This window comes from Dromiciops gliroides, chromosome 1 (genome assembly GCF_019393635.1).
Source record: "Dromiciops gliroides isolate mDroGli1 chromosome 1, mDroGli1.pri, whole genome shotgun sequence".
In the NCBI taxonomy this organism is placed as follows: Eukaryota; Metazoa; Chordata; class Mammalia; order Microbiotheria; family Microbiotheriidae; genus Dromiciops; species Dromiciops gliroides.
In genome coordinates this window covers 140680338-140704931 of record NC_057861.1, presented here as the reverse complement: position 1 = coordinate 140704931, position 24594 = coordinate 140680338, and the positions used below count along the sequence as shown (strand labels likewise).

Sequence of the window (24594 nt, the reverse complement as noted above, 5' to 3'; positions counted from 1 at the left end):
ATCATTTACAAACAAACCTTCCCCAGGGAGCAGTCATATATTGCTCTAGGGAAGGCAAGGGCAGGGAGCAGGGACAGAGAACAGATGGGTCCTCCCCACTGCTAAAATGAGAATCATGGGGCTGCCATTAGGTAGAGGCAGTGTGATGTAGTTGATAGATTCAGAGCATGGAGCCCAGAAGACTTGAGTATAAAACCAGTCTATAGCACTGTGTAACACTGTAACTTAATGTCTGTGCCTCAGTTTTCTCATCAGTAAAACTAGGATAAATAATAACACCTACCTCATAGGAAAGTGGGAAGATTAAGTGGGGAAACACATATAAAGCACTTAGCAAGGCTTATGGTACTATTTGGGTTTTTTTTTTGGTTGAGGCAATTGGGGTTAAGTGACTTGCCCAGGATCACACAGCTAGTAAGTGTCAAGTGTCTGAGGTCAGATTTGAACTCAGGTCCTCCTGACTCCAGGGCCAGTGCTCTATCCACTGCGCCACCTAGCTGCCCCCTATTTGTTTTCAATAAGAAAAAAATTTTATTTTCTCTCCCAGACACTTTAAAAGAAATAAAAACAAGGCCCTTCTAACAAATATTCATAGTTAGGCAAAACAAATTCTCAAATTGGCCATTTCCAAAAAATATGTCTATGCCTCAGTCTGTACTCTGAATCCATTATCTCTGTCAAGAGGAAGGCAGCACCTTTCTTTCATCAAGAGTCTCCTAGAATTGCAGTTGATTTTTTCCATTGATCACAGTACTTCTGTCTTTCAAAGTTGTTTGCTTCTACAATGTTGTTATATAAATTGTTTTCCTGGTTCTGCTCACTTCAATCTGCATCATTTCTTACAAGTTTTCCCAGGTTTTTCTGAACCAGTTCCTTTCATTGTTTCTTACGGTATAGGAGTATTCCATCATATCCACATTCCATAATTGATTTAGGCATCCCCCAACTGACAAATACTCTCTTAATTTCTACTTCATTACCGCTGCTTTAAATATTTTTGTACATATGCCTCTTCCCTCCATAATCTCTTTAGGGTATAGACCTACAGTAGTATCTTTCGGCACACAGTTCCAAATTGCTTTCCAGAATGGATGACCAGGTCACAACTTCACCAACAGTGCATTAACATACCTATTTTTCCATAGTCCTTTGAGCATTGTTCATTTCTTTTCTGGTTTGGGGGTTTTTTTCTGGGGTCAATTTTGCCAGTGGAAACTTTAGAGTTGCTTTATAATGTGCATTTCTCTAACTACCAGAGAAATCCTGGGCATTTTTTCATGTGGCAATTCATAGGCTGGATTTCATCTTCTAAAAATTGCCTGTTCATATCCTTGTAAATGCTAACTATTATTCATGAAGAAAAGCAGCAGGGGCAAGGAAGCACCTTTGAGCTTTTCTGTCTTCCCTGAAAATTTGCTTTCATCAGCTGCAAACAACTATTTATGACTTCCTGGAATTTCCCCTGAACCAAATTACTCCCCCCCCCCATCCCCACCACACCACTCCCCTCACAACCGAAATCTGAGCCCCATGGCATACAGAGACAAACAAAACAACATGACATCACCCACCCAGGGATTTGTACTTTTGAGACAACAGCGTCAGCCTTTTGTTACAGATCAGATATGTTGGATTTGCCTTGCCAGACTTACATCCGGCCCTTACAGACCAACGCTTCTTGTAATCTAACAGTGGTGAAGGCAGGATGGCTTGTGGGGTGGTAGTGCTTGGGGGTGGGTGGGAGGAGGGATTATGGTTCCCATTCCCCTTGCCCTCCACCCGAATTCCATCTTGGTGTAAGGGAGAGTAGGAGTTCTATGCAGGTCGACAGGCAAGTTAGAGTAAGTGATTTGAGAGACAGCATGTTGTGTGGGAACATCTAGGTTCAAATCCGGCTCCAGACACTTAATAACTTCGTGACCCTGGGCAGGTCACTTAAGCTCTGTTGTATTTAGTTTCCTCAACTGCACAATGGGGTTAATAACAACACCTCCCTCACAGGTTCATTGTGAGGATCAAATGAGATCCTATATTTGCCAAGTGTTTAGCGCAGTACCTAGCCTATGTTAGGTTAATTGATCGACTGACTCTCTGGGTCTCAGTTTCTTCATCTGCAAAACTTGATGGCCCCCTAAAGTCCCTTTCAGCTCTAAATCTGCAATCCTGTGTGATTCTGTGAAGCCGGCAGAAAGACTGGAATCCCAGAATCAGAATCTCAGAGTTGGAAGGGACTCTCTCATCCCACCTGCGCCTCAAGTGGTTGGGGGGGGCGGGGGGCGGGCAGGGAAATCCACTGCTTCAAAAGGAAATCCATTCCACTTCTTTGCAACTTCCACTCACTGTTCTTGGTTCTGTATATTGCTGCCCAACAACCCGTCATGGGAGATACTCCTGCATGGCAAACTGTGATAGGCAGAAGTTAATGTGGACTGTCAGAAGCACAGACAGATTCATTTGCAGGAAAAGGGGTGCTATTCTCTTTCCCTTTCTTCCATCAACGATCACAAGATCACTGTATAGGAGAAGGGAAAGAAACCTGGAATGTGGATTGACACCTAAACTCTGGTCATGTTTTGGCATTAACTATGTGACTTTCAGAAAGTCACTTAACCCCCCTCCCTCAGTTTTCTCCTTTGTGACTAGGGAATAATAACAGATCCTTGTCCCACTGACCCCTCAGGGAGGGTGTTACAATTAAAGACGGCAAGAGATCTGATATTTATAGAGGATTATAAAACACTGGGTGTCACTGTAGGCCATTCTGTGTCTATTCCCCACCTCCTATCCCCTAGAGGGCATATACAGGCAAGTACTCTGGGTTAATTCAAATATCCAAGGCCTTTACAAGGAAAAAATAGGTGAGGGGCAGCTAGGTGGCGCAGTGGATAGAGCACCGGCCCTGGAGTCAGGAGTACCTGGGTTCAAATCCGGTCTCAGACACTTAACACTTACTAGCTGTGTGACCCTGGGCAAGTCACTTAACCCCAATTGCCTCACTAAAAAAAAACAAAAAAAAATAGGTGAGACTGGCAGATGTCATTTTAAACTCAACACCCTCATAAACTAATGTTTAATAAACTGTTTTCTTTTTTATAAGAGCTTGTGTCAAGGCTGGGTACCACATAAAAATGAAACCGGCAAAAGTCATAAGTGATAGACAAGCCACCTGGAAACCCATGTTGTTTTCCTGCAGCCAAATGGCAATGGCTGCAGTATTAGAATGAATCACAGGGCTGACATTATGGAGAGGCAGTACTCTGTAGCAGGAAGAGTGAATGTTAGGCCAGGAATCACAAAGACCTGGGTACAAATCCTGCCTTTGACATCTAGTAGCTATGTGACTGTGGGAAAGTCATTTCAACTCTCTAAGCCTCAGTTATAAAATGAGGATAATACTACCTGGAGCACTTGCTTCACAGGGTTGTAAGGATAAAATGAAGTAGTATTTGTAAAGTATTTTGCAAACCTCAAAGTATTGTATGAATGCCAGCTATAGTTATGCAGCTACTCAACACGGAGCAGATGATGGGGCCCAGGAGGTAGTTAACAACATGAATCCTACCAGATCTAGAGAAACATACCAGATGGTGTATTATGGACTGTACACTTCCAGTTATTGTATTTTCAGGTAATTCTGGCAGCTGGAGAGGTAGGTAAACAGACCTCTTTAGAAGAGAAACAGCAAACATAGCCAGTCAGTTGTAGATGCTGACAACGAAAGGTAACTATTGTGATACAGTGTCATGGCTTCAAGTCCTGACTCCACTTACAAGTTAGACATTGGCAACTCACTTAACTGTTCTGTGCCTCGGTGTCCTTACCTGTGAAATGGGTATGATAATTCTTGTGAAAAGGGGATGACAATGCTGTTGTTGTAGTTTAGATGTTTCAGAAGTGTCTGACTCTTTGTGACCCCATTTGGGATTTTCTTGGCAAAGACACTGGAATGGTTTGCCATTTCCTTCTCCAGCTCATATTACAGATGAGGAAACTGAGGCAAACAGAGTAAAGTGACTTACCCAGGGTCACAAAGCTAGTAAGTATCTAAGGTCAAATTTGAATTCTGATCTTCCTAACTCCAGGCCCAATGCTCTATCCACTGTGCTACTTAGCTGCCCCAAATACTTAAACTACCAAACATACTGCATATAAAACAAATGGACATCAAGTCCTTTGTAAACTTAGAGTGCCTTGTAAAGGTGAGCAATTAGTATTTTCACAAGTGATTTAACTGGGAAAGTGGAGAGGCAGAGAGCATATGCTCCTTGAGGGCAAAGATTATCTTTTGGTCTTTTTTTTTTATACCTTACCCCCTCCTCACAGCGTTTAGCACAATGCAGGCTATATATATATATATATATATATATATATATATATATATATATATATATATATATATATATATATATATATATATGTAAATCCTCAATAAATGCCTGGAAAATGTAATTATTGCCACAAGTCCACTTTCTATAGGAAGCCTTTCTATAGACCAGAGCAGAAAGAGATGCTTTATTGAAAACCCAGTCCACCAAAATTGCTTACTATCCATAAAGAAACCACATATATATGTGAAACTCAACTCCCAGCTGGCATCAACATGAATTATTTCCCTTCTAAAATAACACTTCAGTGTCTGATTATGCTCCTCACCTAACAAGGTCCATGAATGTGGATGAGGGAAAAATACAACTTTATTTTCACTAACCTCAAACCGCAATTTAGTATTTCCTTCAATTAGGAATGTAGGCAACAAATATTATTTTGAGGACGGGTCCACAGGCTTCACCAGATTGCCAAAAGGGTTCATGACACACAAAAAGTTAAGAACTCCTGGTTTAGAGTCTCAATTCCCTGGTCTGTAAAATGGGGATACTAATGGTGAAAGGGCTTTGTGAACCTCAACATATCAGATAAATGTAGGTTGTCATTATTAGAATATTTTCTAACCAGAGGTAGGTACTCCTTCCCTACCACCACTGGCAACTCAGGAGTTTAAGGCTGTTGTCTCAAGGTTGCAGAAATGCTAGTAATTCTTAGAAGGTGGGCCAGGTTTTTTGAGGGGTTGCAAACATCATGGGCAGCTATGTGGTTCAGTGGATAGAGTGCTGGGCCTGGAATCAGGAAGACTCGTCTTTGTGAGTTCAAATCTGACCTCAGACACTTACTAGCTATGTGACCCTGTTTGCCTCAGTTTCCTCACCTATAAAATGAACTGGAGAAGGAAATGGCAAACCACTCCAGAAAACCCCAAATGGGGTCATGAAGAGTTAGACACAACTGAAACTACTTAACAACAACAAATCTCAATAGAGTGACTTTCTAAGCTCAGACAATAAAGTAGCATTTTGGTGATTAGATGTTTAATTAAGAAGGAAGAGATCACAACAATTATTTGTTTGTTTATTTATTTATTTATTTTTTGCGGTGCAATGAGAGTTAAGTGACTTGCCCAGGGTCACACAGCTAGTAAGTATCAAGTGTCTGAGGCCACATTTGAACTCAGGTTCTCCTGAATCCAGGGCCAGTGCTTTATCTATTGTGCCACCTAGCTGCTCCCACAATAATAATTTTTTTAAAAAATGTACTACTAGCCTTAAGAATTGCAGGTTTGTTAAAAGCAAAGAGTCGGGGGAAACAAAACTGCCTTAAATACCTCTTGAATCTTCAAGGAGGGCTCAGCTGGAAAAAATTTGAAAGATACTGACCAGATTGAAAAAGCAGGTATTTTATTATTTTCTAATAGAGCTCTGTGTTACCCTTTCGATTTCCAGAGAAAAGATATTTGATACCCAATGCTTTAAAAATGGCTTCCAATTCTCACATTTTGCTTTTTACTCACTCCAAAGATGAGCTGCAGTCACTGGAGTGGTTAGCAGCACCCAGGTGTTACTTCTTAGTATATTGGAGACGGATGTCATCAGACCCCTGCTTGATTATGTTAATTTCCCTGTTGGTATAAAGGAATAGTCCATTGCAAACAGACTTCAGGAGATAGAGAATGTAAAGATGGGAGTGCTGTAGTCCCCGGGATTATGTAGACTGAATGACTAAACAACCACCACCACCTTTGGGTATGTTCTGCTGGGGTGGTAAGGGAGCTGCTTTAAGCTATTATAAGCCAGTACTTTTGGAAAGTAAAGCACTACAAGCTTGCATTTAACCCCTTGGAAGTCCCCATCAGAGCTTACTCACTTTTGGGAAATGGAGCGATAGCGAATGGAGTTAATTGTGTGTAAGAAAGCTGGAGCTCAACCAATGAAGCACATCACTTACTCTGCTAGGCACACAATCAGATCCCAAATAGTCCCTTACCCTATGAGAGCAAATGTATGTGGTCTGATCACTGAAGGGAAATAACAAACAATATATGATTAAGCTGGCCAGATGATCGATCAGTAGGTTATCATTAAGAGATAAAGGGAACTATCCCCATTGACGCTCGCAGGGTAAAGATCAGTGTCAAAACGCATCTGTGGGCCAGGCTGACATCTGAAGATGCCTGTATTTTTCAGTTTTCTCTTAAAATTGAATCACAGTCTAAGTAAATAGAGTTTGTGCAGATGGAACCTTCCAAAGCAGGCTTTAATTTTCTGCAAACTGTCTGCCAGTGACCTGGAATCTATTTCAAAACCTATTTTTGTTTCTTAGAGTCTGGTATTTCAGGCTAACACAGTCCAGCCTCCTCTGATCCAGAACCTTCAAATTTAGAAATTAAAAACTCTGCGGCAAAGTAATATGAACCTTTATATGGGCTGAGATTAACCTTTCCATTTTAACTACCAGGAAAGAATAACCAACTCAGCCATACCATATTCCAACATCAACAAGCTTTTAGGTAAGCACCTGCTAGATGTAAGACACCATACTTCTGAAAGACTTTTAACCCACAGGAACAAAGGGCTCTTTGAGGTAACCCTGTCCAGATAAGAATTTGGTGTATGGGCACTTATGAGATTCGTTTTGTGAAGACTTATTATATATGTAGTACTTTGCTGGGGTGGTGGGGGAGGGGGGATGGGACATTGAAGAGCAATGTGAAAAAAATGAAAATAAAATCTAGTTATCCAGGTGCATAGCCCAAAATCCATTTTTACAATTAGTTGCAACATCTGTGTATATGTGGGTATTTACGATTTAAAGTATGTACATATGCATACATGTTGTTTGTCCTTTTTCAAAGAGAACCAGTGATATCTCGGGGTGATGTCGTGACTGTCATGTGAATTGGACTTACGTGAGGCGGAGCTACACAGTCATCAACCTCACTCTTTCTTCCACTGTCACTGGAGTCCAGTAGCAGGTCAAAAGTCAAGACAATATATCTGTATATAATAATCTATATATGTATGTATATTGTGTAAGACTTAAATCAGGCCCACATTAATTTCAGATGACGGTCGCAGATCGTTCTTTTCATCTCAGTAGCAAATCCACTCTCAGTCATCGAACCGAGATTTTCCATCATCCAAGTTTGTTAATCCATTTATACTCAGGAAACAACACCCTTAGAGTTTTGAAAAAGCTATTTGTGCTATCAATTGGTATCAGTCAATCAACAAACACTTCTTGTCTACTCTAGGTCTAGCACTAGGGCTACAAAGACAAAAGCAAAACATTCCCTGCCCTCAAGAATCTTACATTCTATTATAGATAGGAAATAGCAAAATAGATATAAACAAGTACTAGAAGGGGTAGTTGAGGGGAAATCAGGAAACTCTTCATGTAAAAGGTAACACTTGGGGCAGCTAGATGGCGCAGTGGATAGAGCACCGGCCCTGGATTCAGGAGTACCTGAGTTCAAATCCGGCCTCAGACACTTAACACTTACTAGCTGTGTGACCCTGGGCAAGTCACTTAACCCCAATTGCCTCACTAAAAAAAAAAAAAAAAGTAACACTTGACTAGCATCTTGTTTGAAGTGAGGGTTTCTAGGTGGAGGTAAAAAGGTAGTACTTTCCAAGCACAGGGAACAGCCAGTGCAAAGGCTTGAAATCTGGAGATGGATTGTCATGTCTGAGAGCAGCAAGAAATCCAGTTTGGCTCAATTTTATAAAGTACATGAGGGGAGAACTGGCCAATAAAGCTGGAAAGGTAGGTTTAGAGCTAGGTTATGAAGGGCTTAAATTGCCAGGCAGAAGAGTTTATATTGAATTGGCACAGTAGATAATATGATGAATGTGGAGTCAGGAAGACCTGGATTCAAATCTCACCATAAACATTTTTTTGGCTTTGTGACTCTGGGTAGAGTCACTTAATTTTTCAGTGCCTTAGGTTTCTCTATGTGGGAGTTAGACTTGATGGCCTCTAATGTAACTTGTAGTTCCAAAATGGGTAGCTAGGTGGAGCCTGGGCCTGGAGTCAGGAAGACTGGTTTTTGTGAGTTCAAATCCAACCTCAGACACTTACTAGCTGTGTGATCCTGGGTAAGTCTCTTAGCCATTTGCCTCAGTTTCTTTAACTGTAAAATGAGCTGGAAAAGGGAATGGCAAACCACTCCAGTATCTTTGCCAAGAAAATCCCAAATGGGGTCACAAAGAGTCAGATACAACTGAAAAACGACTGAACAAAATTCCAAACTAGTATCCTAGGATCCAAAAGGCAATAGGGAAGCCTTGGAATTTATTAAAAGAATGACATAATTGGACTTGCACTTAAGGAAAGTGGATGGATTGGGGTGGGTTGAGAATTAAGGTGGGAGATACAACAAGATTTGGAAATTGGATAAATGGGGTAAGGGAAAGGAGTTAAGGTTGACACAGAGGTTGTGAACCTGGGTAACTGGAAGCACTATGGTGCTATCTATGAAAATTCAAAAGCAGAGTGGCTTTGAGAGAAATGAAATGAGCTCTGTTTTGGACATATTGATTTTGATATACTTATGGGACATCCAGTTCAAGAGTGTAGGCAATAAGAGGCAGCTAGGTGGCGCAGTGGATAGAGCACTGGCCCTGCATTCAGGAGGACCTGAGTTCAAATTGGACCTCAGACACTTACTAGCGGTGTGAACCTGGGTAAGTCACTTAACCCCAATCGCCTCACCAAAAAAAAAAAAAAGAAAGAAAGAAAAGAAAAGAGTTTAGGCAATAATGATAGCTTGAAAATATATAGAATTTTACAAAAACTATTAAGCATTTTCCTCACAACAGACTTAAGGTAAGGAAGGCTGACTTATACCCATATAACAGAAGAAAAAGTTGAGGTTGACATTAAATGATTTGCTCACCATTACATAATTTATCAGTATCAGTTCAAGCTGAGACTTGAAGGCAGGTGATCTTGTGGTCTTTTCCTTGTGGAAAAAACAGTTTATTTGGAGATAGAGGACCCAGGTTCAAAGTATAATGTTGACACTTTACATGAGAGCAAATCATCTGTAGGTGGAGGCCAATTGAATCAAATTACTCACACTTACATAAGAATAACTCTGAGTCAATCAACCATAGATATGAATTAGGTGTGAACAGGGGTAGACATTCTCATTGAATCAATCAATGAAAGGCATTTTAATTAGGTGTTGATAGGCAGCCTGTTGGGATTGGTTGAAGAGACTCAATCATGCCTCATGGGGATGGTATAAAATCACCCCAGTGCCTGACACACAGTAGACAATAAATGTTTATTGATTGATTGATACTAGGTTTTTCTGGTTTAAAAATTTTATCATAGGGCAGCTAGGTGGCACAGTGGATAAAGTACCGGCCCTGGATTCAGGAGGACCTGAGTTCAAATCCAGGATCAGACACTTGACACTTACTAGCTGTGTGACCCTGGGCAAGTCACTTAACCCAACTGCCTCACCAAAAAAAAAAAAAAAAAAGATCAACTAAAAATTTTATCATAAATATTATCAAATTAGAGATCTGAGCATCTGACAGCTTGGTGGAGGAAGGCCCTGAGAAGGAAAGCTTCGGAGGGAAAACATCTTGGCCTCCTCCTCCTGGTCATTTTAAAAAGGGGAACTTATAAACTTTGGAGGGCTTTATTGGGACTTTTTCATCGGTGTCTTAGCAACATCCCTAGCACAATAGCACTTGACAGTAGAGTCTACATCAGAAGCTGAGTACAGACTAGATATGCTGAAGAAAGGCAGCTTCAAGGCTCTCCACTTGCAGAAAAACTACACCATCCCTAATGGAAACCTCATGAGTACCCCACAAAAGGGAGAAACAGGCTTTGAACATCCAAGAGCTGTGAGTTAAACTTTGATCATATGTGGTCTAAGCTTGAGTCCACATTATCCTGGACTCTGGATGGACTTGTGGGATATTGTCATAGACTCATGGAGAGATGTTTTACACTAATTGTTCTTACTATGTTATCTTAGTAGAGGAATAAATGCCTCCTTTCTAAAAATGAATTCAGTCTGGCTGACCAGTTGATATCAACTGATAATCATGGAGAAAGCATAACCCCTCAAGGGGTAGGGACTCATAAGCCTCAAAAGATACACTCCCACCTCCTCAGGATTAATTTCTAGGAGCCTGAGAAGCAGCAGTTGAACTCTGAGAACTCCGTAAAGTGAAGAGGTTGGACTAGATGAATTGTAAGACCTCTCTCAGCTCTAAATCTATAACCCTTGTCACTAACCTGGTATGATTTTGCTATTTAACATCTCTAAGCTTTAGTTTTTTCCTCTCTGGATTTATGAGGTGGGGATTAGATCTAATAGATTACACTTATAAAGTGTTTGAAAGTTTACAAAGCATCTTTCTCCTAATAGCCCTGTGAGATAGACAAAATAAATATTTTTATTCCCAGTTTTACAAATAAGGAAACTGAGGGACAGAAAAATTTACCAGTCCATGGTAACACAACTAAAAAGTGTCCAAACCAGCAGTCAAACCTAAAGTCTACTACCTCCAAGTCCATTGCTCTTTTTATTCTACTATACTGTTTCTAATTGATCTCTATTGTCTTTCTAAGAAACACATTTCAAGAATTCTATGGGAAAAAAAAAATCCCCAAATAAGCCCCGCCCCCCACTCAATGAAGGTTAGCTAGTGTCAAGTGTCTGAGGTTGCATTTGAACTCAGGTCCTCCTGAATCCAGGGCCAGTGCTTTATTCACTGTGCCACCTAGCTGCCCTCTAATTACCTTTTAAGAGTTTGCTCAAAGTATTTTGGGGGAGAGAAATCTATAATAACAATACTTTGTATATTCAGGCATAAAGAAAAATAGAATTTTATTTTAGAAAGGAAAAAAAGCATAACAGCTTATCAAGTAGTAAAAAGGTTTACTTAAAATATAACTTAAGAGAAAAAAATGTGGATTTATAACACCTCCTTTCCTGAAGAAGCAAGAATTAGGTTATAGAAACTTGAGCACTAAATTTAAATTTATGCCAAGGAGCAGAATATCAGCTTGATTAGAATGTCAGCACTTTGTTAATGTTGAAAGGAGGGAGATTTTAGCAAATATTGGGTCACTATAGAATAATTAGAGTCACCTACTTTTATTGCATTTGTTTTTAAAAATAAGAAAGAAAATAGAGGGATAACACATGTTCTGCTGGAAAGTATTACTTAACAGCACTTTACATGACATTTCAGTCTTAAGGGATGGATAATAAAATTGCAGTTTACAATGTGTGTGTGTGTGTGTGTGTGTATGTGTGTGTAGAGGGAACAGGAGAGGAAAAACTGATTTTACTTATAATATCTTTTAATATAATTTTGGTTAATGTAAACTATTGGTATGGGGAGACATAAAATATTAGTTATAAATCCTTGAAGTACATTCTTAAATCCCTATTCAAATGATTTTTTGCCAGTCCTAGATGCAGATAATCTAGGAAATTATTTTTATGAATTGGACAATACCTAGCTTTCTCAGGAAATCCAGATGACTCTAGGACCACAAATACATTTGGGTTTTTGTTGTTGTTGTTTTTTTGTTTGTTTTTTTTGCGGGGCAATGGGGGTTAAGTGACTTGCCCAGGGTCACGCAGCTAGTAAGTGTCAAGTGTCTGAGGCTGGATTTGAACTCAGGTACTCCTGAATCCAGGGACGGTGCTTTATCCACTGCGCCACCTAGCTGCCCCCCACAAATACATTTGTAAAAAAGATAAAACTATTTCTGATTTTTTTTTTAAAGTTCAGTTTCTGACGATCAATTTTTGTAACAGCCTTTGATGTCCTATAATAGCCATTCTATGAGGAAGGTGACTAGAGGAGTTTACACATACAGAAAAAAAAAGGACACATCAAAAAAACCTCTGTTCTAATCGAAGAGAATAATGCATCATACCTAAAAGAAAAACCTTTCAATATTATTCAATCAATATTGCTTAATGAACTACAGCATAGAAAACCTTATTGTAGGGATAGTTGGGGAGATACAAAAGAAATGGGGTACAATCTTTGTTCTCAAAGAGTTTATAATCTAGTAAAAGGTAGAACACATTCCCATAAAACCAATGAAAAGTATTTTTTTATAGAGCAACAGAGCAATGAATGCAAATTAGATATAACATGGTAACTTGTACATAGTAAGTACTTTGTTGTTTGGAATGCAATTCCATGTATTCGCTGTATCTAAATGAAGAGGAAATGCAAAGGAGAGGAGTCAGGTTTTTGATTAGTTATGGAAGGTTTCCTTGAAGATGATGAGTTTAAACTGAAGGGAAAGAGAAAAGCTTGGTGGGAGCAGGGCAGAGGAAGAGGTGGTAATGAAAAGCTGATAACTGGCTTGTGTAGAAGGTTAAGGAAGGAAATAACACGGCATAATGTTGGAGGGATAGGGGTAGGGAGCAGAGGTAGCTAGAAAGGGCCTTAAATGCTGGACTAGCAAACAATTGATCCAAACAAGTCTCAGTAGTCTTGCACAGAGAAAATTCATAGAGACTATCAGTCAGATAATGATGTTCCATCTAAGAAGGTTTGAAAAGATGTCTTGGGCTTCTTAGCCCATTCTAATTCTGCAGTCGATCCACTGTAAAATTCAATCCAAAAGAAAAGTATCAGTATGGCAAGGAAAGTGACCACAATGATAAAGAAATAAACTAAAAAACAAAAATGAAAACAAAAACCCCACCAGCACCAAAACTTGGAAAACACAAACACATTTATTGGTGGTATTAGTCAATACACAGGATAAGGTTTACAAAGAGCATAGCACTTAGAAGGAAACATTACCCGATCTGTGACTTTTAAAAATGCGACATGTCTGCATACCAATCGTGCACATCTTTGCTGATTTGCACAGCATTCATTCTGAAGATCTTTCTAATCAGGTTTTAGAGGATTCCATTTTAGGGTTATTTCTAGTTTTGCTGGATTGATGCCAACTAGGATTGGTTTTATTTGCATCTAACTTTAAAATAAGCCTATGTACAAGCCTATCAAGAAATGCAGAACAGATCTTTTAGTAAAGATAAAAACCACGTAAAGCAGCTTCAATCTGGATACAGAAATACAAAACCAAAAACCTTATGAAGACATGAAAATAAGAGAAGCAAAATGCATAATTTTATTCTACAATTTCTAATTCTAGAAACACTTCAATTAGCAATAGCTTAGGTACTTTTGTTCTAAGAAGACATAAAACCATTAGTTTGCTCAAAACAATTTTCTCATTTCTTCCAACAAACAATTTCAAACCTTTAGATTCCTTTTCTTAATAACCCAATAACATGATTTATAACATTCCAGAATTATTAACAAATGGGGCCATCAGCCTCACTGCTGAGTTGCAATATGCTTTGGGGGCCAGATATGAATTTACATATTATACCCATCCACAAAGTGTTTACAATACCCAGGACAATACTGTACAGCAATGCTAACTCAGAAATATCCCATCAGTACGTGCCATCAGAGAACTACTGACATTGAAGGGATTGTTATGAAAATAATAACAAGGCCTCCAAATAAGATCATAAACAAGAAGATGAAAACATTATATGGTGCAATTGTGAAAATGGAACCGTCTTACAAGATGAAGTTTATCACTAAAATAATAGCACTGCAGAATTAAACTGACAGCCAAATATTTTGCACCACAATCTTTTTTCCTCCAACTATTAAGAAGAAAATGGGTTTTCTGACATATTTTTGATGAATAGGAGGCTTTTGAAATGAAACACTAGAGAAGAAATGGGAAATCAAACAGGGAAAACTGAACTTTTCAAGCTTGTTTTGCATAGGTACCAAAGCAGCTTGAAAATAAAAACCAAACTAAACAGCACAACCACCCCCTCAAAGACTCTATAACACCATTAACACAATATTACCTGAAAAACAAATAAATAAGCATAAGATTGACTCAATTACTTCTAAAGGAAACAAAAAGTAAGAATTGAAATGTAGCTTATTCCTAAAGCTTTGTTTGGTTCATGACCAAAGAAGAAAATATCTGATTGGGTCCAGACATGTGGCTTCCTAGCGGTGGGGAAATCCTGGTAGTCCAGCAGTGCGGATCAGCAATTTATCTATAATGTACAGTCTTAACTACCTGGGATAGGAAGGGGTTAAGTGGCTTGCCCAAGGTCACTCAGTCAATAAAGGTTAGATTAAGGCCTTGAACCAAAGTCTTCCTTGGTTCCAAATATTGGCCTTCTATCCACTAGGATCATAGATTTAGAGATGGAAGGGGCTTTAGAAGTCATTGAATCTAACCCCTCCATTTTACAGATGGGGAAACTGAGGCCCAAAGAAGTTAGGTGACCTTCCCAAGGTTACACAGCTAGTTTCTGAGGCAGGATCTGAACCTGGGGTTTCCTGAATCCAGATCTAGCACTCCAACCACTGTACCACCTAGCTGCCTCACTGTGTTAGGGAGAGTATAGATGCTATCAGTTTAAAATACGAGTTTTTCATCCTTCTTCCCCTCCTTTCACTAGAGAAAGTAAGTAAAACGTGACAAAAGGAAAAAAAATTCTTCAATGAGAATATCTTATATCATATCAACTCTTTTTAAAAAAAAACTGCATTTAATTGGTCCTTATGACAGGATAAGTTTTCTGGATTGACAATTATTAGCCATCTTATTTTCACTCTTTATTAATCCTCATATTTTACCAGAATTGGTTGCTGTTATTCCTAGCCTGTACTAAAATGTCAGAACGTGTCAGAGGTAGCTTTAAAATACTTTAGACTTTAGAACAGTTAATTCAAATTAATAAATCTCCCTTCCTAAAGAGTAACAATACACTAAATAGTATAAAAACCAAACAATATGTTACTAGCTTTGCACTAGGAGAAGCATTTGGGGAAACTTCAAACACAGTTGAGAAGCAGGCAAGGGCACCTGCCATCATGACTAATGTACCAGTTCAGGTTGATTTTCTACAAAGGGAAGAACGCCACTGACATAGTATGCAATTCCAAGAGAAAGTAGTGCAATGACAACAATCAGAAGCAACACTCGCCAGAAGCCCAGATCCTCCACAAACTCCTGCCATGTGGTTCTGAAGCTGGAGAGTACTCCTTCACCTTGTTGTAAATTGGGATTAAGGAGAGAATGGCTTTCCATGGCACTGCAAAAGGAATAAAGATATAAGTGAAAGTTATAAAAGATAAGACAATGTATTCTTTAGATATTCCAAATACTTCAAATAGAAAGAACTTCTTCCCCCCACACCACAATTCCTGTGAAAAGGACAGCAAATCCACTTGCTAACACAGACAGCCAGACACACAGACACCCCCCCCACACACACTTGTATCTATAATTACTTTCTACTCATGTATGGATTTCCTATTTTTAGTCTGTCATCTGTGGACCCAGCACTCATGTTGGCACCAGCATGGTCTACACTGGATGGTAAATTGTTAACAGAACAGGGATTCTTGATTCAGTGCCTAGCCCAGCACAATAATCGAAAGTACATTTCAGAAGAAGGAGTCACAATCAGACATACTGGAACAGACTAAAGAAGAGCATCCCAACAAGCACACTAAGCAAAGACATATTCAGCTCATCTGTTTTATGTTTAATTTTAATTGTCAGTTCACATTTGTATGATTATCTGTTTTTGTTGATGGTTATTACATTTATAATAAAATAACATGTTAAGCAGTTTCCCAACAGACTCTAAACCAAAAATAAAATTTTATTTTAAATAAGAAGATATTTCAGTGATCTGAACATAAATACCCCGGATGTAATTTGACCAGGCCAGAGTAGAGTATAGTGATCACCTCTTTGCTCTGGATCCTAAGCATCTATTAATGCAGTCTAGGAGGTCTTATGGTTATGATACCTGAACTAAAGATGTGAAATCCCTTCACATTTTTAATGAAAATTTACACAGGAATTTTTAAAAATTCAAAATTAAATTCCACCTCCAGAAAAGCTCTAAAAACAAATGGATAAAGATGTTCAGGAAGGAGAACTCTCTGTTAAACCTTAATATAAAATTTAAAAAGTAACTCAGGTGGGCAGCTAGGTGGTGCAGTGGATAAAGCACCGGCCCTGGATTCAGGAGGACCTGAGTTCAAATCTGGCCTCAGACACTTGACACTTACTAGCTGTGTGACCCTGGGCAAGTCACTTAACCCTCATTTTCCCTGCCAAAAAGAAAAAAAAAGTAACTCAGGGATCAATGTCATTGAATATATCAGAACTAGTGGCCAATTAAATCAAGAATTAGGTATGAAAAATAAAGATTCTGCTGAACTATTTCTATAAAAGCATGGAGCTCTGATTCCTTCAGGATTTTCTTAGACAACCATCTTCAGAAGTTGGTTTTCCATCAAAAATATCTTATATTTTCCAGGGAATATTCATCTGTAAGGGTGAATTTTTTTTTCCAGTGAGGCAATTGGGGTTAAGTGACTTGCCCAGGGTCACACAGCTAGTTAAGCATTAAGTGTTTGAAACTGGATTTGAACTCAGGTACTCCTGACTCCAGGGCCGGTGCTCTATCCACTGTGCCACCTAGCTGCCCCTAGGCAGACTTTAAAAAATCCTTTTTTCATTAAATGCTGCATAGTAATAAGTTTCAATTGTTGTAATATTACCATGAGGGGGGAGGATGGAGTAGAAAAGTCAGGTAACATGGGTATTAATTTAATTTTTTTTAATGTTAATATATTAGTACCTTAGCACATATCTACAAGTAGGGGGGAGTACAAATTCTCACTCTGACGCTAACTGAAGATTTTAGTAAAAGGTATTTAAAAGAACAGGAGTCGGATAGAGCACGGGCCCTAGATTCAGGAGTACCTGAGTTCAAATCCAGCCTCAGGCACTTAACACTTACTACTTACTAGCTGTGTGACCCTGGGCAAGTCACTTAACCCCAATTGCCTCACTTAAAAAAAAAAAAAAAAAAAAAAAAGAACAGGAGTCAATACATCAAACAGAACTACGCAAACTAACTAATCTCCTTCTGGTTAATAAATAATCACAAATGAGTTAAAATAAAGTTCAAGAGAAAGAGGCCCTAAGTGACCCTTAATAGATTAAATAAAAAGTTCCCAATGCACACTAAACAAACCATACTTTGGCTACTTTCTATCATAGAGTAATCTAAACCAATATTAAATAAAGTTGAAATATTGTCTTTGAGCTGTTTTAGAAGATTATTAAAGTTCCCAGAGGTCACCATTTCTAACAAATAATGAAGACATAATGTAATTAATTCACTTATATGGCATTCTGTCCATAAGGTATAGATCACTGACATAATTTTATGTAAAAGACAGACTTAAGTCAGTAAGCTCTAGGAGATTCATAGAATTTTAGAACTGAAAGGGTCCTTTAGAGATCATCTAGTCTGCATTTGCCAACTGAATAATACTGTGAAATAATAAAACTTTTAAATTCTATAATTGCCCTTCTCTTTTGCCTTAGAACAATGGCTTGGGGGTGGAGAGCACAGATTTGGAGACAAGAAAGGAATCCAGAGTAGGACAAACAAAATGCAATGTGCAGGCCGAAAGTATATTTAGTTGTTGTTGTTTTAATGTACAATTTTAATGAAAAATGAAATCAATAATTAGGAAACAATGATCTTTCAACTTTCTTCTTTTCCTAATCAAGAAGTTGAAGTCCAGGCAAGTTAACTAATGTAATTATTATCTTTTGACTAAGATCATATGGCTAGTTAATGACAAAGCCATAAGTAGGCTGAGACTTCACATGTTGAGGCAAAGATAAATAGTTAAGATATTCACCCTCAAATTGTGGTGAGAGGAATATGTGAGCTTTTGTTTTCAAACCAATGAAGAGCTGAAGTCCACTTGGCACCTTTCTCTTCTGGCCACATAGGCCAGTGGCAGAATCACTCATGTTCTAATCAGGGGAAGCTCCTTTCTCACCTCCCATTAGAAGGCAGCTCTATTATCTCTACTTGATTTTATTCTTTCTATTTTGTCTCAAGAAAGAGACCATGGCAGAGCCATTTTTAAAGAAAGAAAAACATTTTTAAACCCTAACCCAAACTCAACTCTACATTATCCAGAAAAGAAGACAGAGGAGAATGTGACCAGTTTGATTATTTACTTTGAGGTTGGCAAAGAAAAAAAGACAAGGGAGTGTTTCACTTCAAAAAGTGCAGGGAAATGAAATATTTTATATTCCTAGTTGGCTTTGACTTCTTTGTTTTGTATTATTTGTGAGGTGTCAGTTTTTGGTGATTGCTCATTGGGGGTTTCCTTCTAGAAAACTAACCTTTAATTTCTTTTTAAGAGCACTCAGAGAGTGAGGTTCTGAGTGCTCTGAAAGTATCTAAATGAAAACAAACTAATGCTTGGGGGAGGTGTTAATGGTCCCCAGAGGGAACAGAATGGCCAACCTGGAGATGGAGAATAGGAAGCAAAGTATAAAGGGAGTAGAGTAAAAGTAGAAATGGTGGATAATTTGCAGAAAACAGCATTATTTGGAGAAAACTTCTGGAGAAAGAAAATGAAAATAGTCCCTATTTTCACAGGGAAGGATTTTAACATGTCTAATGAATAGACCAAATGGCAATAAGCCCAAATTCTGGATATAATTCTACTGAAAATTTGGGAAGAAAATGTAGAGAACATTCCTTTTTGCCTTGCTGTTTACTTTAAAGGACTCAAAAGACTAATGAAATTAAACAGGTTTCTGCTGGATTCTTTTCAAGGAATCAGTGGAGCCAGTGAAGTTGGGAGAAAGGGCAAAATCTCCTTATGCCCTTGCCCTATCTCCTGATCTGTTTTTGTCAATTACCATAATATATGAGGTATTCCTAAGTTTTGTAAATCACAATTTCAATGTGTTTGGTGCCTCAAGACACTGAAAGTAAACTTAAAACAGCTATATATATTTTTTAAAGCACATACTTCTTCCTTCTCTTGGAATCATCAAAGAATCATGAAATATTAAAGCTGAAATGAGACTCAGACATCATCTAGTCTAACCTCAGCTGACATATCAGAAAGCTAATACTCAAGCTAAGTAAGGCTGCCCTTGATGAATTCAAGTCACTTGGCCCTCAACTACATCCTCAGGTCCTAAAAGAACTGGCAGATGTGACTGCTAAACTACTGCCAGTGGTATGTGAAGGATCATGGAAACAGGAGAGGTACCAGATTGGAGAAGGGCAAAAGTTGTCCTGTTTTCAAAAAAGGAAAAGAATAGTTTGCAAGCCACAGGCCAGTAATCTTTTCCCATTCTTGGGGAAATCCTAGAGTAGATTCTTTAGAAGACGGGCGGCAAACACCTAAAAAGAACAGTCCATACCGGATTGATCTCATTTCCTTTTCTTTAACAGGAAAATTGTAACTTGGGGTAAAAAAAAGATGGCCACGGGACACAAAGCAATCGAAGGTATATACTTAGAAAGTAAGTATAAGACCCTACAAAATGATACACCCCAAATGATCTACAGGCTGACACTAATTTTTTTCTCATTTTTAAAGTTACTCCAGCATTCTTCCAAATACCTTTCACTCTCAGCAGTCTGCATGGTCTCCAGCTTAGAATGGGCTCCTCTGTTAAAGCCTTTCACCTCTTGCTCTTCCAATGACTCCAGCAGTCGGATGACATCTTTATTCACCCCCCTTCGTTTTGCCAGTACCAGGGGTGTTGCACCTTGGTGGTTGCTTTAATTGGGGGAAAAAGCCCAAAAAACAAAAGCCACAGAATAAGAATAATAAGTGGGCAGAAGTTCGATTCTGTTGCTAGCATACATGTGATAAAAATTTAATGGAACATTCTTACTTTACCAATTTAATTAACAAACATTCATTCAATAAATATTTATTGAGTACTTGTTTTAGTTTAGGGCTAAAGAAGGTACATAGTTCTTGTCCTAGAGAAGCTTATAATTTAGTAAGGGTTGAAAAAACACAAATAATCATAATATTATGCAGAATGAAATAAATGGCACAAGAGAGATACAAAGTATTGTGGGAGTACAAAAGAAGGAGCGATATTATTTTTGGCTAGGAGAATCAGAGAGGAGTGGGTATTTAATTTAAATTTTGAAGTATGGGTAAGATTTTGGCTAAGGAAGCCAAGGCAAAAAGCATTAATAGTGGAGAACAGAGCATAAGAAAAGGCAGGGAGTTTGTAAAGCAAAGGGTTGTATACAGGTTGTTCAGTTTAGCTGTAATAAAATGTACATGAAGGGAAGTGGTAAGAGATACAGTTTGGAGAAATGGTTTTTATACTAAATTCAGGAATAACAGCATTATTCTGTAAGCATTGAGTGTCACTTAAAACTTTCTATTATATATCTCATAATCAAGTTTCAACCTGGGTAATGAATTATCCAATACTGCTCCCTAAGTGAAAGTCTGGAGGCAGCTAGATGGTTCAGTGGATAGAACGCTGGGCCTGAAGTCAGGAAGACCTGAGTTCAAATCAAATTCACTAGTTGTGCAACCCTGGACAAGTTATTTAACTTTCATTTGCCTTAATCCGCTGGAGAAGGAAATAGCAAAGACACTTCAGTATCTTTGCCAAGAAAACACCATATGGGGTCATGAAGAGTCAGACATGACTGAATGACTGAACAACAACGTGATAAATATATAAAGTCTGCGAAGCCAGTGAGCAAATACCAGTAAATAAAGCAAAAGATAACTCCTTTTTAGGAATTTATAGAAAACTCAAAAGTTTTAAATTCCTTCATATTTGTAATTTTCATTTTGCAGGGATATTTATGCTATATTAAGAAGAGAACTATTAAAACAAAGAGAGAACTATTTCAGTTCAAACAACTATTGATTTGTTGTTCAATGGGCCTGTCTGAAGACTGATCTCTTTTCGTTCTAAATGAAAAGCAAGAGACACTTGAAAATATCACTACCCAAACAAAACCCACTCTTCTTAAAGATTTTTCCCACTTCCCCTGAAAAGAAAAGAAAAACAAAATACCACTTCAGATAATTGAAAGGAACCACTGAAAGGTCACCCTGGAAGAGAACATAGTATGGAGGAACTAAAAAAAAGAAAGCATTTATAGCATTCTTCTTATAACAGTGGTGAGCAAGGCATGATTCTGGGGCAGAAGACAGGACATGGAAGTGGTTAGTGATTTATTTAGTATATGTCCCCACCAGACAGATGGTCAGCCAAACCAACAAAAACAGTCAACAGGACAGAAACTGAACCAGAGAGACAATTGCAGCTAATTCCCTTCACTTTTTGTTCCATAGCTGTGATGGAAAAAGAACCACTTACAGCTTTTCTCTGATTTAGAATATTAAAACAGATGACAATGCAACAACAGTTACAAAAATAGACTTGCACAGAGATGAAGCTTAAAATTCAAGCTCAATCTTAATGTAGTCTGACATCTATCACACCCTGAGATCAGCCTGACATTAAGAAATCACATCACAGAATCATAGAATGTTTAGTGCTAGAGGAAACATTGGAGATCACCTAATCCAATTACCACACAATCAGATGAGGAAACTGAAAGCCAGAAGGTTGAGATATCTGCCCAATCACAAAGCCAATTGCCAGCAGAGCACCAATCCATCAAACAATATGGCTTTGAGTCCCAGTTTTGCCACTTCCTAGTGGTGGGACCTTGGACAAATCTCTTCATTTCTGAGACCCTTGGTTTCCTCATTTATAAAATTAGGGACCTGAATGACATATCAATAAGGTTCCTTTCATCGCTAAAGTGCTACACAGTATGATCTAAGCCAACAGGAAAAAACAAATCTCATTAACATGCCTTGCTATTTTCACATGAAAAACTTTATGACCCATCTAGATATAAGATCATTGGCTCCCCAAATTTTCTGTCTGAATAATTCTGTTGTCAATGGCTTTATTTTGGTAATTAAACCAGATAATAAAACAAATAAGCTTGAATAAGAAGTGTTCAATTGTGGGCTTAAGAATAGGGAGAAAAGATCTTGTGTGCATGTTTCTTCTTTTATTTTTTTAATTTAATATTTTATTTCCCCCCAATTATATACAAAAAACAGTCTTTAACATTCATTTAAAAATTTGAGTTCTGAATTCTCCCCCTCCTTTCCTTCCTCCTGCTCACTGAGAAGGCAAGCAATTTGATTTGGCTTTTTATGTACAGTCATGCAAAACATATTTCCATATTAGTCATGTTGTGAAAGAAAACAGAGGAAAAAAAGAAAAATGAACAAAGTAAAAAAAAAAATGCTTCAATCTACATTCAGATTCCATCAGTTCTTTCTCAGGAAGTGGATAGCATTTTTCATCGTAAGTCCTTCAGAATTGTCTTGGATCATTGTATTGCTGAGAATAGCTAAGGCATTCACAGTTGACCATCATGAAATATTGCAGTTATTGTATACAATGTTTTCCTGGTTCTGCTCATCTCACTTTTCATCAGTTCATGTAAATCTTTCCAGGTTTTTCTGAGAGCATCCTGTTTGACATTTCTTATAGCACAACAGTATTCCATTACAATCATATACCACAACTTGTTCAGCAATTCCCTAATTGATAGGCATCCCCTTAATTTCTGATTCTTTGACACCACTAAAAGAACTGCTATAAATATTTTTGCACATATAGGTCCTTTTCCTTTTCTTTTTTTTTTTTTTTATCTCTTTAGGATACAGACTTAGTAGCAGTATTGCTTGGTCAAAGCACAAAGTGGGCGGGGGGGGGGGGGGGGGGCGGGGCAGCTAAGTGGCACAGTGGATAAAGCACCGGCCCTGGATTCAGGAGGACCTGAGTTCAAATCTGGCCTCAGATACTTGACACTTACTAGCTGTGTGACCTTGGGCAAGTCACTTAATCCTCACTGCCCTGCCAGAAAAAAAAAAAAAAAAGCACAAAGTGGTATATATGGTTTTATAACCCTTTGGGCATAGTTCCAAATTACTCTATAGAATGGGTGAATCAGTATACCACTTCACCAACAGTGCATTAGTGTCTCAATTTTCCACAACCCTTCCAACATTTGTCATTTTCCATTTTTGTCATATTAGCCAATCTGATAGGTGTGAAATGGTAGATCAAACTTGTTTTAATTTGCATTTCTCTAATCAACAGTGATTTAAAGCATTTTTTCATTTAATAACTTCAATTATTTTGTCTAAAAACTGCCTCTTCATATCCTTTGACAATTTATCAATTAAGAAATGGCTTGGGCAGCTAGGTGGCACAGTGGGTAAAGCACGGCTGTGGATTCAGGAGTACCTGAGTTCAAATCCAGCCTCATACACTTGACGTTTACTAGTTGTGTGACCCTGGGCAAGTCACTTAACCCCAATTGCCTCACTAAAAAAAAAAAAGAAAAGAAAAGAAATGGCTCTAATTTCTATAAATTTGACTCAGTTCTCTATATATTTGAGAAATGAGGTCTTTATCAGAGAAACTTGCTGTAAAATTTTCTTCACAGTTATGATTGCTGTATATTTTCCTCCATGCTATTTTTCCTATATATCCTACTCTCTCTCCTTTCACTTGTCCATTCTCAAGAGTGTTTTGCCTCTGACTTTTTACCTCCCCAATCTGCCCTCCCTGTTATCATCCCCCCAACCCCACTCTCTTATCCCCTTCACCTTCTACCTCCCTGTATGGTAAGATGTATTTCTATACCCAACTGAGTGGATATATTATTCCCTCTTTAAGCCACTTCCTATGAGAATAAGGTTTTTTAAAAAGAGGATCTTTAAAAGCATGAGTGTACTTACCAAATGTCAATTTTGAGTCCATTAGAAACAAGGAATTGTATAGTATCCACATGACCACAGAGGTGAAGGGCTGTGTTTCCTTGATAATCTGTGGCCAGAAGATCAGCACCAAATTTGTGTAACAACTGGCAGATGTCTACATTTCCTCGGGCTGCAGCAAGGTGAAGGCCAGTTCGGCCTCGGCTATCCCGGATGTTTGGATCAAAGCCACTTTCTAATAGCCTTTTGGAATAGTTAAAATCCCCATCGATACAAGCCTGCAGCAGAGGCACGTTTGTTTGAGAAGAATCATTTACAAAAACATAGGACATTGCTCTGACTGGATGGAGGTGATAGGTCACCTGCAATTAAAAATGAAACAGGTGAGAATTCCTGAGCTAAGCAGTCAAATACTTTTGAAGTTCCATTTCTTCTCAACCTCGCCCTTTGTTTCTAATTTATTTATCAAGCAAAAACACAGAAGACCAGTATAAATTTTTTAGTATTTTAATAAAATAATATTTTCTTTTCAACATATTCATACACAAAATTAAAA

General features: G+C 38.2%; 1 protein-coding gene across 2 annotated transcripts in view; it reads right to left on the bottom strand.

The window, feature by feature from the left end:
• Positions 1 to 13047: 13047 nt before the first annotated feature.
• ANKRD46 (ankyrin repeat domain 46) overlaps positions 13048 to 24594 on the bottom strand; it is a 38398-nt gene continuing 26851 nt past the window's right edge. For both annotated transcript variants that reach the window (XM_043976496.1, XM_043976497.1), the window contains 3 exons: positions 24060 to 24400; positions 19860 to 20018; positions 13048 to 15478 (listed from right to left, as the gene is read on the bottom strand). In XM_043976496.1, the coding sequence (XP_043832431.1) occupies positions 15262 to 15478; positions 19860 to 20018; positions 24060 to 24370 (687 nt within the window). In that variant the 5' untranslated portion in view covers positions 24371 to 24400 and the 3' untranslated portion in view covers positions 13048 to 15261. The remainder of the gene's footprint in view (positions 15479 to 19859; positions 20019 to 24059; positions 24401 to 24594) is intronic.